The 17,053-nt window shown below is 38.7% G+C and overlaps 1 protein-coding gene across 14 annotated transcripts in view; it reads right to left on the reverse strand.

Moving 5' to 3' along the window:
• Nucleotides 1–17,053, reverse strand: part of LDB1 (LIM domain binding 1) — an 84,854-nt gene that overhangs the window by 28,039 nt on the left and 39,762 nt on the right. For all 14 annotated transcript variants that reach the window (XM_087964678.1, XM_087964677.1, XM_026672122.2 and 11 more), the window contains 2 exons: nt 6,810–6,912; nt 4,952–4,996 (listed from right to left, as the gene is read on the reverse strand). In XM_087964678.1, coding sequence (XP_087820804.1) covers nt 4,952–4,996; nt 6,810–6,912 — 148 coding nt within the window. The remainder of the gene's footprint in view (nt 1–4,951; nt 4,997–6,809; nt 6,913–17,053) is intronic.

Below are 17,053 nucleotides of genomic sequence, written 5' to 3' on the forward strand. Positions count from 1 at the left end.
GAACCACTGATTTAGAGGAACTACACTGAACCGCTTCAGTTCCTAACAATAGCACAGTGGGGTAAAGAAATAGCCAAATCACCTCAGAGATTATGAGGTAAATTAACAGGCAAATTAATAGATGACCAATCAAAGAAATGCAATCACAAATAAGTACCCATTCTTCTTCATCATGGTCCTTGTGATTCAGAAAGATTGCTGATTAGCAAACTCCTTACTAGGAACATGGTTTGGCCCACAAAGATGACCAAGAGGAGAGCTCTATAAAGGCTGCATCCTTTTAGAAGCAAAATTTCTATAATAAGGGATGAAGTTTGAGGCTATGCACCCTGCCCAGCAAAGTTCTGAGACATCTGTTAATGGCAAATTATACACAGCTTTCCTGTCTCAGTCTTGCTGTTGAGGACAGCATAAGAGCTCATAATAATCCTTGATGGTTACGACCACCCATTTGAGCAGAAAGCCTAAGCTTTGGACCTGGCAAAAGGATGCCATAAAGTCCAAGTAAAAGACAAAAGTGTAACAGACATCCAATAAATGGAGCAATGTTTCCGGCGACGTTAGAGGGGGGGAAAGGGGGCACAATTATGTCAAAGTAAAAAACAGAAACTGTTTTGGCAGCAGGAAATATCTAGGCAATATTCATCCTATGAAAAAATGAAGAAGGGAGTTTTCTTTGTAGGGTGCAATTTTTTAGCCTGTTGAGCTGATGTCATAGCTACGGTCAAAAGAAAACAGCCACATTCCAGGATGGAATGGGGAGCAAGAATTATCGTACATTCATATTCAGGGAAATTTAATGGAGTTACCACAGTTCCAGGGAGCACTTATGTAGGTTGCAGAACAAAACACTGAAGTTGATTGTCATATGAAGAATGCAAGCTGCCATGTGAAGAGCTGAAGAACAATGTGGGTTCTTTTTGCTAAAGAAAGGATCTTATGCATACATGCTTTAAACCTACAAACCCATGATAATGATATCAAGGCAATTTCTCTGACAACATAATCATTGCCCCTGTAAATTGAATAAACTATGAGGGAAGAAGGAAACTTTTTCATAACTGATCTGAACACCAAGAGGATGAAAAGGAGAAGGACTCGGCAGGATAACTTTGCACAGGAGTATATAACAGTCATCTACTTAAGGGAATGGACTGATAACTTGCAGATAAAGGAAAGCATAATAACTCCATTAACTTAGAAAATATGTTCAGGGCCATAAAAGGGCAAATTTACTACAAAATGGTAGTAAATTAAAACAAAAGTAAGTACACTACAAAAACATGAAAATAAGCATCCTGCAGTCTATAAAAGGTCACATTTCATTTTGTAGGAGGAGGGAAGTGATAAATATTCTAAAATAAATACCTCAAAAGATAAGTGAAGTGATAAAATCTAAGTTCACTATCCTTACTAATGTAAAATAGTTGGACATGAGTGTGGAAATATTTTCTTTTGGAGAAGTATTCCCAACTGCTTATTTTTGCAGGAATTTTTTTTAAAGTTTTATTAGATTTTTATTTTAGGTATACATCAATATCAATACATGAACACTGTGGCTCCTAAGTATAATTCATTTTGATACAAACATCAATAATGATAATCATAATAGTTGTTATATTAATCAAACATATAATCCTAGTAGTAATATACATGGGTTTTAGCGTAGTTATTCAATTATTTCAATGTTCCATTTTAATGCCAATGACATTATAAACATACATAATACCATCTTTCCACCTGATCTTTTCCATCAAATTATTACTTTTATATTCTGTTATATAAAAATTACTTGTGCTAATATTCCTCCTATTTCTTATTTCTACCTCTATTCTCGCTTCTAATCAAGTCACCATTGCTAATCCTAGTATTATTATATATGTTCATACTAAGACATAGTCCTTCATTCTTTGGTTATTCAAAGTCACAATATGCCATTCAAATACCAGTCTTCCTATTATTTAAATATATCTAATAATATCATCTTTCAAGGAAACTTCTGATACCATTCCAGTTGTTCTGAAATCAAGAGGGCAGTTTGGTGTTGAGTTGGGTTAAAAAACTCAGTATTATAACTTTGAACAACACATATTAACAGTTCAGAACTTACATTATTCGAAAAATAATCAAACTGACAGTTCCAGTATCTGGCAAGAGTACCTGATCATAGACTGCTTGGCCTTCTATATGAAAAACCTGAACCTCTATCTTTAGACCAAACAAGAGCAGAACCATAAAAGTTAATGAACAGAAATGAAAATTGGTTGCTATAGACAGCTTTCAGGTTGCTGAATGAAACACTCTGGACCCTATTCAGGATTAGTCTTATTGCCGAATAGACAATTTCCAAAATGGATGGTCTTCAGTTCTAATCTTAGTCTCCAGTGAAAGACTAATGGAACAGAAGTAGACATAATAATGAAAAAAAAAAAGGAAACATAAACATGATCTTGACTAGAGAATCAACAGTAGTAAGAGTATTTAGTTTCTGCTTGGCAAAACAAATCACTTCTGTTTGAAAAAGTTGGAACTAGATAAGAAAGCAAATACTGGCTATCTTAGACCAGGAGTCCCATCAATAAGACAGAAGCATCAGAATAAGGACTGATGAAACAGTAGTATTTTGGACCATTTTGTATATCAGGTCCTCTATTGTTTGAGAAAACTACTAAATCGCAAGACCAAGAGATGTATAATCGGATAGAAACAGAAGTCAAACCAAAGAAGTTCAACTTGTGCATTGAATAACAAAGTAGAAAAAGATATCAGAGGATGCTCTGGAAGCATAATGGTCTGTTAAAAAAGATCAGCAGATTGAGAGAAGTCCATTTTGCAGAATTTGATGCCACCAAACCCAGAATTAGAGAGCAATGAGCCTTTATCCCACTTTTTTTCATGCTTGGAGCAGCACTTTTAGAAACCCTTTGAGTCCTTAAAGGGAAGTTTCATTGGTCCCCAATAATGGCATAGCAAAAATGTGGGTGGTGAGGTTTTGCCCATCTCTTGAAGAGGCAAAGGAATCGCCCAACCAATTTTGGGACGTAACAAACACTTAGATGATGAAACTACAATAACTTTAAAATTTGCTACCCTTAGAGCTTGTTCTGAAAGAGAGATTCACCAACATGAGAAATAATTACAGTGAACTTACTCTATACATCTCCTATAGCCTACTCAAGGGAAAAAATAGCGTAATTTATGCCCATCCAGAAGAGGAAGTTTATTCCTACAACATTGAGCCATATGAAATGACAGGCTAGAAATCTATGACACAGGTCAAAAATAACTTTATATTGTTCCAGTACAGTTGAAAGGATGACTACAGACAGTCCTCACTTAATTGGGACTGGCAACTTTGATGCTAAGCAACAATAATTAAGCAAGATATAATGGGACCAGAATGGACTTATAACCACATTTCTGCTGTGGTTATTAAGTGAATCACACACAGTAGTTACGCGAGACATCATGTGATTGTAATTTGCAATTTTATTGCTGGCTTCTCCATTGGTTTCATTGACTCTGCAAAATGACAATCCTATGACTGCAGGACACTGTAACTGTCACAAATATCTGCTGTTTGTGAAGTGCCCAAATCTCAATCACATGATCACAAAGTTGCTGCAGCAACAGTCATACTGCAAGGACAAGTTGTAAAGTTACTTTTTCAGCATCACTGTAACTTTGAACGGTGCTAAATAGGGCAGTTAAGTGAGAATTACCTAAAACATTTTAAAATGAATTAAGGCAGTACAGCAGAACCTGCATTAGCTAATTAGTATGGACAGGGCAGGACTCTCGCTAAACATGTTTGTAGCCTCTAGAAACTTCTAAACAGGGCTTTGTACACAAGTGCTAATGATTATCTCATGAGTGCAAATCACTAAATGCTGATGCTTTTGAATATTAATAGGATTTGATTACTTCATGGGAAATTTTAAATTCTTCTATCCTGATTATAAAGATTAAGAAATCACTTTATATATATCTAGAAAATATTTTTAGAAAATAAATTGTTTAGAATATTTCTAAATGATTTTTCTGGGGTTTTGCAATTCCAATTCTGTAACTTGCAGAAAATTACAGGTAGTCTTTGACTTAGGACAGTTTGCTTAATGATCATTTGACGTTACCATGAGCTTGAAAAATGATCTGTTCTAGAAATCATGACTGTTACACCACCCACCACATGGTCATATGACTGCATTTCAGGAACTTGACAATTGGCTTACATTTACAATTGCTTGCAATGTATCTCTGGAAGCAATTACATCAGTTGGAGAGTTATGGAATTTTAATAGCCTAACAAATTGACTTTTTGGAAACAACCAACTTTAAAAATTGGAGAAAGATGGTATAAAAATCAGATGGAAGTGGATATATTAACTTCATCTAAGAGATGAAGATGAATTTTAACATATTTTGTGTTAAGAGGCAAATACCGTATCATCTATCATATATAGCCCAATGTAACTTATTGTATACAGAATACAGTATAGAATAAGGTAATTGTTCAAATGAAATGCATACATTCTTGAATATTTGCATCAGACTAGTATATATAGAACTATAATGGTTTATTGTTGTAACATCATATCATACTATGTTTCCTTTGTCATATTTCTTTCATTTTGTTAAAACACTTTTTGTTTTTTTCCTCTTATCTTTGACAATATGTTTCCTCATCATTATTATCTTTGTGTTTTTCTTTTTATTAATTAAAAAGCAATAAATAAGATGCTATCTGTATTTATTTCTTATAAATAATAAGAAAATAATAATCACAAATCATTTTAATCACACTTGAAATATTATAATTTAGCTGTACTCTGGTTAGTATTATAAGAAGCTTTTTCAATTTTATCTCCCCACCTCCACCCCAGTAGGACCAACACATTTGGAGGGCATTAAGTTGAACAAGGATACACACAGACTTTATATGATATCTTACCCAATCCCTGGCTCCAGGTATGTTGGTGGATACATAGGAGTTGGTCTACAAAGAAATAAGCACATACAAGATTAATTAATCAAAACCCCATCAATTCATTTCATTACAAAGCAGAGTGTATCCCAGACAAATAACTTTGGAAAAGGGGAGCGGGAGAGAACATGTTTTACCAATGTCCACCTCCCATTTCAGATTTTATTTCTTAGCTTAGACTCCTCCTGTGACTTCAAAGGTATTGAAGTGTTATTATTATGGGGTATTATTATGATCACCATACCTTATAACACACTGAGTGCTGTAGATAATTCATACTGTACTCAAAACATGTGTACATCAGGCTAGATGAAGGCTTTTTAAGCTACAACCCCAATTAGATCAGTTCAACTATTACTGGCAAAGTTCACAACCAAAAGTATTGCAACAAAGTTCACACCAGTGGAGAATTATTGAGGAACAGCCAAAATATAATTAAAGAAAGTTTGTCTTGGAATATTTGAAATGATTTAACAGGGACGTATCTTAGTGAACATCTGTGGAAAATACTTTTTTTTGTCCTTTTGCTTGTATTTTGGCATTTTTTAAAAGAAAAGAAAACGAAAGATCAGTGAAAAAAAAGGAAGCAGTCAGATAAAGAGTTCCTGTTTTGTTTAAAAATACCACAACTTGATAACTTCTTCAGAAGGGAGGACATATTTTCATTTCATTTATCAACACTTGGTGTGAATGTAGTGCAATCATACCAAAGGGAAACTATATTCCCTTCCCCCGGAGACTGATCCAAGAGAAACCGGTTATCCAAGCCTTATGAATCTGGCCATTCCTACACCATGGAGATCCCACTGCTCTGTCAAGGAGTTTGATAGCATGTTTTGTCTGGTAAGAAGTTGCTTGGGAGTTTTGATTCTTATTCTTCCTTCTCCTTTTTACATGCAGGCAATTCTCATGGCCCACATCATATTCAGGTCGTTAACTCTGCTATAAGAACTGCAGAGATGGATTTCTGTCCAAAATTCCTGCAAGAAAGTTTGCTCTATTTTAAGACTCACATTTACCTTCAGGTTCCTCATCACTGAAGAGCAGTATGTTATAGGTCAGTGGATCACTGCATAAGTGGACTCATTTTTCCAACAATCACACACAATCAAACTGACCTGGAACTTCCTACCACTTGAAATCCATTGCTCCAGACTACTGATATTTAAACTGTGCTCCTAAGAATGCTAGCAGAATATAAATAATCACAAATTTATACCAGCACAAAATAGTACCTTCAGTGTCTCTGCATGATTAATAGTGTTGGCCTAGCCTCTTTCCAATCAAGAATGGATCTTGAAAAAAAAGAGCCGCTTTGTATCCTGGATAGTCTTTTTTTTCCCCCCACGGTGTTTCTCTAATTTTAAATTCAAAAACAAATCAAGCACACTTTGCCAGTTGAAAAAAATATAAAAATATAAATTAAATATGAATGGGGGAATGTTTTGTATTTGATTTTGATTCAATTGGGAAGAAAACAGTATCCTTAACAGTTTTATTTCCTGTATCTTAGCAGCCATAATGACCACCTCATTTCCAAAGTAATCAATGTTGGGATGCTTTCCACAAATCATTACACTAATTAGGTTGACAATGTCTGGTTAGCTGGGCAGAGAGCTTGCAGGCCATATCCAGGTTGGCTAAAAGGTACATACTGTTTGTCAGATGTCAGAGCCCATGTCTTTCATCTCTTCTGATCTGGAATTCAAAGTCCCTTCAGTGGCTATAAAGATTATGCCCCACAGCTTAACATAAGCAGGTTTGAGATTTGATTGATTTTGATCAAGAACATCCCAATTTTGCACTAAAGGCACTTTTCTCTTACCCCACATCTCGATCCAGCATAGTGCCTGAGTGAAAGGGGGTGAAGGCGTTGCCGTTTGGGGGCTCCTTTGGAGAGTACAGCTTGAATGACTTAGAGGAACAGCCTGAAGGAGAGAAAAAAAGGCCATAGATTAATGAATGCTACTTAGAAAAAATGTAACATTTGTGGAATATCATTATGAAGTTACAGACATGCTAAGACTCACCCTGCAGGTCTGTTTCATGTCTTGAAGTTCCTAATAGAAGTAGTTAAATTATTAAGGTAGCCCACTAATGTCATTTCAAACGACTACGTGTAAAGGAGGACAGTACCTGATAAAAATCTAATATTTAAAGGAAGCATTTTCCTCTATTGCCTTGATAATTCTTCCGGGAATTTTAACTGAGATCTACAATTAATAAGCAGAATTTTTTTTTCTGCTCAGCCAAACCTACTGTAGATAAACAATTTTGATTTTTGTTAGATGGTACAACCCAAAAGTAGTACCGTGTTTCTCACAAAATAAGGCCAGGCCTTATTTTTTTTTGAGCCCCGAAAAAACGGCTAGGACGTCTTTTCGGGGGTGAATTAATCCCCCGCACCAGCGCCGTCTCTAACAACAGCATCTGAGTTGCTCCCACTTTTCCCCCATCCCCGTAACAACAGGGAAAAGAAAAGATTTTGAGTTACCTGGGAGCGCCGCGCGCTGCGTTTTGGTTTAATCCCGAGCGGCTGGGTGGGCGTGAGAAGAACCAAGCGAGCGTCTTTGCTGCTGCTACCCTTGGTGCTCCAGCCTCGGGCTCTGCAAGTTTGCAAAAGTCCCGGTGCACAGCCCGTTCCTGCATTCCAAGCGCCCAGGCTGAGCTGCAGCTGTCCCTCTCTCGCCAGCGCCGTCTCCAATAACAGCAGCAGCAGCAGCAGCGGGAACCGTGGAAGTTACGGAGGCGGCTCCCCCACCCGAGAAGTGGCTGAAACGCTTCCACGGTTCCCGCCGCTGCTGCCGCTGTTGTTGGAGACGGCGCTGGCGAGAGAGGGACAGCTGCAGCTCGGCCTGGGCCCTTGGAATGCAGGAACGGGCTGTGCACCGGGACTTTTGCAAACTTGCAGAGCCCGAGGCTGGAGCACCAAGGGTAGCAGCAGCAGAGATGCTCGCTTGGCTCTTCTCACGCCCACCCAGCCGCTCTGGATTAAACCAAAACGCAGCGTGCGGTGCTCCCAGGTACCTCAAAATGTTTTTTTTTCCTGTTGTTACGGGGACAGGGGAAAAGCGGGAGTGACTCAGATGCTGTTGTTGGAGACGGCGCTGGCGAGAGAGGCGCCAGCACTGGTGGGAACTGTGGAAGCTACGGAGGCCTGAGAAGCGGCTGAAATGCTGCCGGACATCCACATTGACGCCGCCCGCCTGCTGACCCAGGTAAGGGAGAGGTAAGGGAGCCCTCTGTACTCCACCATGATTGGCTGTTAGGAGCGGCTGATGGTGAGGCGTAGCTGCCTGCGGGGCACTCCTAATGGCAAGTTCCCCCCGCCCCACCCCCCCAATTTCGCATGTTTTAAACTAGGCCTAAATTTGGGGGAGGGGCTTAATTTCATTTTATGCCTAGAAAACATGCTGGGTCTTCCTATTGGGGGGGCGTATTCTTGGAGAAACATAGTAATATATCACAGACATGTACTTCAAATCAATGAGACCAACTAACAAAATTAAGCAACCCTAACATAACTTAGGATAATATTTGTGGCAATATACACCAGTTTCTGTGTGATGTTGATGTATACATTCACAATTATCAGCATAATGTTTTTTGGAAGATACATTAGTTTCCTCAAAAAATAAACACAGGAACTAGAAATAAATGGTGACAAAAGGATTTAATACATAATCCATACTATCTGAGACAAATAAATGTTTCAGGATTGTAAGTTCATGTATTTCAGATACATATTGATACATATACAAGAAAGGTTGCCTAGATCCTTTTGATCTTAGTGGGGTATAAAAATTGCAGCCTTTAGTACTCAGGGTTAGGAAACTCTCATATTATAATCCAATTTGTACCTACGATTACTGTAACTCTAACTACTTGGATTGTTCCGAGTTTATAGATGGTGTTTCATTCTGCACAAGATTACCAGACATGTGATTCTGCTTGCTGACAGTTGCAGCTTAAGCACAATGATGAAAATCCTCAGTGTAGAGTCTATTTTCATATTCTAACCTTTCTGAAATTGTTTATGGGCATATGATTTGGTACCATCAAAGCATTTAACAGAGATAAGTTTCAAGATCATTTTGGAACAATATCTTCCCTCAATGAAAGGCAGGTTAATACCACTGTTGGGTGAACTATTGGGAAGTGACTCCAAGAATACTAAATATGGTTTATTTGAATTTTCTTTTATTGAAGAAAAGGAAAGCATGTGCTATAAGGGGCTTACCCTGGATTTGAGAATTCCTGCCAATGCAAACTTATATGGAACATATTATATAAGGCTTCAGTTCCAAAAGGCTACTATTCATCCTATACTCTAGAAAAGCATGATAGAATAGAATATTTTATAATTACAGACCTCAAGAGTTGGCAACTTCACAAAACTCCCCAAAGATAGGAACAGTAATCTACTACAGATTTGATTAGTTCATCAAGTCACATTCATTCATCTTTATTGCCTATAACCACCATGTTCTTCCAAGAAAGGGATGTTTTGCAGTTGGGTTTTTAGTGCATATTTCAATAACCAACACTAAGACCGTTATGGCTTTTTCTTAAACCATATCAATTTCAGAAAAGCGCACGGGGACTGAGGTAGATGCCATTTAAACATAACAAAAACAATTGGTGGATTATCCTTTAAAACAGCAGTGCGATTCTAGAGATATTCTCTCAGCCAGCCAACAAATGTCACTAGAGGGCTCCATGTGCTGCTCATCAATTTTCTCTATAATCAATGCATTTCACTGACAAAGATTCCAGTTTCTCTCCCTTCCTCCCATTCCATTTTTATGGATGTTATGAATTTTCCACTCCTTCCCTTTTTCCTCATTTAAATCAACAGTACAAAGCTAGGGCTTGCCTTTGTTCTTCTAGAAGAAGCAACATGCCAAAACATTAGCAGCTCTTGGTAAGCAAGAAAGACTAGTTCTACCCATGGCAGGTGCCATCATGTCTATATCACACATGTTGCGGTACTCATTTTCTCCATTCAGGTATAGCTATTGGTACTGATTATTTAATTAGTGTTGGGAATGCTTAGCTGACAATTGCAGAAACATGATCAATAGTAAGTTGTATGAACTTAATTCAGCTGCAATGGATGCACTATTGGAAGACTTAAAGAACCAGGTTGGGGACTGATCTCTATGGAGAAAATCTATATGGCCACTAAGAATTGTCACCAATTCTTGTTGGCATGTGATAAATTATGCTATAATTGCATATTTATTCCTGGCATTTCAAAGACTCTTTTTGGTCACTTTCCCAGCAATGATATGAAGAAAACAGCTTGAAGAGTGGCCCACACTACTCATTCCTGAGACATATACTTCTTTACAATTAAGATATAGTTGCTCTAGAAGTAGTTGCTCTGGAAACCAAGAAATTTGGATTGCATTTCAGTGCTATTTAATCCAAACAAATATACGTTCTAATGCCAAAATCCATCTTTTTTTTTTCAGAATTATGTGACAGAACAAAATGTGTATAAAGAAGCATGAATTTAGAGACAAAATTCAGACAAACCCATATATGTAAAAATCACTTGTGCATAATTCACATACAAGTACAGTATATTAAACGCATTATGAGAAATGTACACAAACATTAACACAATATTTGTGTATTCTTTAAAATAATAAAATGACATGGATTATAGGTTGAACAAATTTCGACTGGAAAAACTGAGCAAAACTGTAATTCATATTCACCCAATTTTATATAAACCCATTCAACATGCATACAGGGCTGTTCTTGTGATAAAATGGAAGCTGCTATGTATCGGACAAAACGTTAGCTTTGAACAATATAGACTCAGAAACATACCAAATCCCAAGACAAGTAAATTAATTTTACATGTACAAGTAGTGCTCAACTTACAACAGTTCGTTTAGTGACCGTTCAAAGTTATAATGGCACTGAAAAAAGTGACTGACAGGCGTTGCACCATCCCCCATGCCACGTGATCAAAATTCAGATGCTTGGCAACTGACTCATATTTACAATGTGTCATGACAAGCAAATTCAATCAGGAAACCGGATTCACTTAATAACTGTTACTAACTTAACGACTGCAGTGATTTACCTAATAACTGTGGCAAGAAATGTCATAAAATGGGGCAAAACTCACTTAACCATCTCGCTTAGCAACATAAACTTAGAGGTCAACTGTGGTCGCAAGTTAAGGACTACCTGTATTTTGACACAGACATATGAATAACAGATTATTCTCAGTGTGAGGATAAAGCAGTGTGAATTCAGATTTCATTTTACTTGCATGAAGCATAACTCCAATTATGAACATTTAAAAGAGCCCAGAGTTTTCAGAAGTGCCCCCCGCCCCCAAATAAATTCCACATAGCTTGAAAACTCACATATAAACCCCATTCATCCACTGGATACTCTCTCACCTCAGCAGAGCCTTAATTATAGCCATACCCCTAACTCACGTTTAAACAGATCTCTGAGCTTCATTCAGGAAAGGAGAGCATGGGGGACCTTCTGGGTGACCTTTCCGTTGCTGTGGAGATAGAAAAATCACCGAGGCAACCACCCTGCTCCTCCCCTCCCAGCATCCCTTGACAGTCACCATCTGCTGCTGGGTGAGAAATGGAGCTTGCCAGGCTGACTGCAACCCCAGGTTGACCAAAAAAGATGGTCAACCTAACTATTCTGGCCAACTCACAGCATCGAGACTTGGCATTCCAAAATATCAGAGTTCTTCCTTAATATGCAGCAAGACAGAGGCAAGAAAGATCTCAGAAAGCTAATACTGTGTTCTAGGTTATACACTGCTCAAAAAAATAAAGGGAACACAATGTAAACAACACAATGTAACTCCAAGTCAATCACACTTCTGTGAAATCAAACTGTCCACTTAGGTAGCAACAGATTGACAATAAATTTTACATGCTGTTGTGCAAATGGAATAGACAACAGGTGGAAAGCATAGGCAGTTAATAAAGGAGTGGTTCTGCAGGTGGGTGACCACAGACCACTTCTCAGTTCCTATGCTTTCTGGCTGATGGTTGGTCACTTTTGAATGCTGGCGGTGCTTTCATTCTAGTGGTAGCATGAGACGGAGTCTACAACCCACACAAGTGGCTCCGGTAGTGCAGCTCATCCAGGATGGCACATCAATGCGAGCTGTGGCAAGAAGGTTTGCTGTGTCTGTCAGCGGAGTCCTAAGAGCATTGAGGCACTACCAGGAGACAGGCCAGTACATCAGGAGACGTGGAGGAGGCCGTAGGAGGGCAACAACCCAGCATCAGGACCGCTACCTCCGCCTTTGTGCAAGGAGGGACAGGAGGAGCACTGCCAGAGCCCTGCAAAATGACCTCCAGGGGGCCACAAACATGCATGTGGCTGCTCAGTCAGAAACAGACTCCATGAGGGTGGTATGAGGGCCCAACGTCCACAGGTGGAGGTTGTGCTTACAGCAGGACATTTGGCATTTGCCAGAGAACACCAAGATTGGCACATTCGCCACTGGCGCCCTGTGCTCTTCACAGATGAAAGCAGGTTCACACTGAGCACATGTGACAGATATGACAGGGTCTGGAGATGCCGTGGAGAACGTTCTGCTGCCTGCAACATCCTCCAGCATGACCGGTTTGGCAGTGGGTCAGTAATGGTGTGGGTTGGCATTTCTTTAGGAGGCCGCACAGCCCTCCATGTGCTCACCAGAGGTAGCCTGACTGCAATTAGGTACCGAGATGAGATCCTCAGACCCCTTGTGAGACCATATGCTGGTGCGGTTGGCCTTGGGTTCCTCCTAATGCATGACAATGCTAGACCTCATGTGGCTGGAGTGTGTCAGCAGTTCCTGCAAGACGAAGGCATTGACGCTATGGACTGGCCCTCCCGCTCCCCAGACCTGAATCCAATTGAGCACATCAGGGACATCATGTCTCGCTCCATCCACCAACGCCATGTTGCACCATAGACTGTCCAGGAGTTGGGGGATGCTTTAGTCCAGGTGTGGGAGGAGATCCCTCAGGAGACCATCCGCCACCTCATCAGGAGCATGCCCAGGCATTGTAGGGAGGTCATACAGGCACATGGAGGCCACACACACTACTGAGCCTCATTTTGACTTGTTTTAAGGACATTACATCAAAGTTGGATCAGCCTGTAGTGTTTTTTTCCACTTTAATTTTGAGAGTAACTCCAAATCCAGACCTCCATGGGTTGCTAAATTTGATTTCCATTGATAATTTTTGTGTGATTTTGTTGTCAGCACATTCAACTATGTAATGAACAAAGTATTTAATATTTCATTCATTCATTCAGTTCTAGGATGTCTTATTTTTGTGTTCCCTTTATTTTTTTGAGCAATGTGTATGAAGATTGACAACCAAAAACTCATGTAAATTCCCTCTACACTGGATCAGCCATAAAGATTTGAAACTTCTTTTAGATTTGCTGCATCTAAAAGATATATGAGGCTGATTTGCCAGAATAAAGATAATTCTTTTAAGGATGGCTTGAAGTGGACTTATTTTAGGAAACTATTTTGTTAGTCTTGTCTATCATAAAAAATACATTATCAGACTTCAGAAAATTATTAAAAAGACTTTTAAGAGATTCTTTGATTTATAGTTATTGCCATCTGTTTTATTTTATTACTTATTCTCTGATTTCATCTGTGGTTTAATTGGTGGTGGAGGTGCTTATTGTGTATTTTCTGCAATTTTACGTGTACATATTAATATTGGAACTATAACCCACCCAGATACTTTTGAATGAGGCAGGCAACTCCTCCCCAGTAAATAGATAAAATAATCTAAAATGGAAACCAAAGCCTCCAAATCCTTGTGACCATTCTTGGGGAACATTTACCTTCATAATATTAAAATTTGATAGAGCAAGTCAGGCCATGGGGTAGCATTTCTTTGTAATTATGTAAAAAATCCAGGGACCAAAGGACCAAGGACCAAAACTCTTTATATTAGCACAGCTTAATAAAAAAACAGATTGTTTTAAAACATTCAGAATACTTTCCTTTGGAAACTCACTGTCTTGCTTGCTACTACTCTTAAGACAAAGTTTATGCTCAATATTTAGATTAAATAGGTAGTATTGAGCAGCATATATTTACACATATATTTTGTGTGCACAGGTATGTAAACTTAAAAAAAATACAACTGAATCTAGTGATAGATTTCCAGATGTTAGGCAATAAACTGACAATTATGATTCTTAATTATCTGATGACAATATTTTCATTTCTCCTATGCCAATTTCTACTGTTCCAATGGAAAAAAATGAAGTTTCCAAAAGTGAATTTCTGTTTGGAAGAACTATATATTCTGCTGCTTGACATTTAAAACTAATTCATGAGTTCAGAATACTTTAATTTTAAATGCCTACCTTTTGAACTAGGATACTTTCTCCATCATTGACTGAAATGGGCAGCCATAGAAAATGAATGAATGGATGAATATGTTCTGGGATTTTAGTCAAAAAGAATCATCCATCTTTGTCATGGAAGGAATCTACTCTTGCCATACTCTGCAGTACTTAGTTATTATTTCTTGTATTAAAATAAGATTACTTCTACACTAGAAGATCTCTATAAACACATAGGTATAGGGTATCTAAAAGGCCAATTCACAATCTCAGCTGTGATCTCACAGGCAATAGTTCTGTTTCATGTGCATTTATATTCCATCTGCCAAAGTCCATTCCATCTATTTTTTGAAATCAAATATTTTAAAAGTCCACCTTTTCCTAGCCTAGTAACAAAACATTTGGAAACCAACTCACAAGCTTGGAGAATGGACCTTCACCCTCATTTCCATGGATATTTATCAATACTTAAAAATATTTATCATAATGGAAATGTAATGCACTTGCTTCCAATGAGTTTTTTAGTTTCCCCCTCATTTGGCCCCCTGCTTGCTAAATCTCTTAAGTACTATAACTTGGTGGTACTTTATAGATGTGGGAATTTCAGCTCCCCAAATCTCTCAGTCTGCCTGGGCATTACTGAACATTCTGACAGCTTCACATTGGGAGGTACTAAACTGAGAAAGGCTGTATGACACTACATAGCAACTCTAATCTCTTTGCTTCATCCCACCTAAAAGGTGTAAAGTAAAACTGGTCTGGTTGCAGTAGGCTGCTAATTCCGTTACTGGTATAAAATGTTGGTTTGATGGACAAAAATATGGTTTTTGTATCAAAATATACTCCTTCATTCATTGCCAAAAGTATCATCCAACTTCATTTATTTTGTTCTTTTTCCCCGGCAGTTCAAAAAAGGTCTGTTGATTTCTATTCTTGTGTGTTAGTACACAGTAGACACTTCATTACATGGGGAACAGGCTGAAAGAAAAATGATGTGGATGAAATAGATGAAACTGATTCAGAAGTACAAATAAAAGATCAAATCAGGTAAAATTTACTTGTGTAGAAAAGGCTCCCTTTATTTAGAAAAGTAGTATAGCAGGGAGAAAGTATCATATCATTTCTTTTCTCTCTACAAATGTGTAAACATTGTATTAATATGTCACAGCCCTTTATCCCTTACCATAAAACTTGGATAGTACAGGTGGTCAACTAATAACCACAAATGAGGTCAAAATTTATGCTGCCAAGGGAGAAATTTCTGAGTTTTGCCCCATTTTACGACTTTTCTTGCCACGTTTGTTAAATCAATCAATGCAGTTCTTAAATTAGTAACATGGTTATTAAGCGAACCTGGTTTTCCCATTGTCTTTGCTTGTCAGAAGTTCGCAAAAGGGGATCCTATGACTCCGGAACACTGTAACTGTCATAAATGTGAGTCAGCTGTAAAGCATCCAAATGTAAATCACATGACAATGTGCAACGGTCACACGTGTGAAAAATGGTCATAAGTCACTTTTTCAGTGTCTTTGTAACTTCAAATGGTCACTAAATGAACTGTTGTAAGTGGAGACTACCTGTATTGAACTATTTTGTGTCTTTATTCTGCTGCATACTGATTTAAAGTTTTTTGTAAAACTGACACTGGATTTGAAAATGCATAGAAAATCAATGAGAAACTGGATGTCTGGGTGTACTGAAAATATTTTTGACCATATGGATAATATATGCAGTTTGCAACTCCAATGGAAATCTTTTGTTATGCAAGTGTTGGATGTGTAGCAGCTGATATTCAAATTACCTCACTGAGCCACTGTGAAGTTCTACCCCTTATATACCTTTTATCTCTAAATCAGGGGTCGCCAACCTTTTGGACCTCAGGGACCACCAAACTCATAATTTTAAATCCCAGACCAGAGACCCTGGGAAAATCCCAAAAAAAGTCTGCAGGAAAATTCCCCATCCTGTTTTTGATCATTCTTTATTTGAGATCGCAGGATACCGTCTCCAGCTCCATTCTCAGGAGAGGGAGAGAGAGAGAGAGAGAGAGAGAGTTTTGGCTTCATGCAAGGAAAGCAGCAGAAGTCTTTCTTTCTCTCCCCCAAACTCTGCCAGAAATGAGTCTTTGTGAGCCCGGTCGCACCGGTGCAGCCTCTTGGAGCAGGATACCTTGCAGGGTCCCAAAAACTTATTTCTGGCGGAGTTTGGGGGAGATAAAGAAAGACTTTTTGCTGCTTTCCTTGCATGCAGCCAAAAGCAGAAGAAGAAAGAAGCGGAAAGAAGCAGCCCAGTGGCCAGACGAGGCGCATGAGGCGAGTGGGGCAAGTTCCCCCCCTCTGCCCTTTCCCCCCTCCCTTCACTACCTCATGCTGTTTGCAATGCAAGCGACGCAAGCCTTGTGTTCCCGCAGGCCATGTGGGTGATGCAGCCTTGTGTTCCCACGCAGCCTGGATTAATTGCTTTGGGGAGTGCTTTGGGGGTGACACTTCTCTGCGGACCACCAAAATTTTCTCGCGGATCACCAGTGGTCCCCAGCCCACTGCTCTAAATCACCTACTGCAACAAACCATAAAGGAAAATACTTGTTCGTCATTGCAGGAATAGGGCTGAAATTACAGATAAGATATTCAGAAAACATGTATTTCTGTACATGATTCTGCATACAACTGAAACAAATAGAACAATAACACTAACATACAAACC

The sequence above is a fragment of the Notechis scutatus genome, chromosome 4 (genome assembly GCF_049901735.1).
Source record: "Notechis scutatus isolate UNSWTSFEM ecotype Mainland chromosome 4, rNotScu1.2, whole genome shotgun sequence".
Lineage (NCBI taxonomy): Eukaryota > Metazoa > Chordata > Lepidosauria > Squamata > Elapidae > Notechis > Notechis scutatus.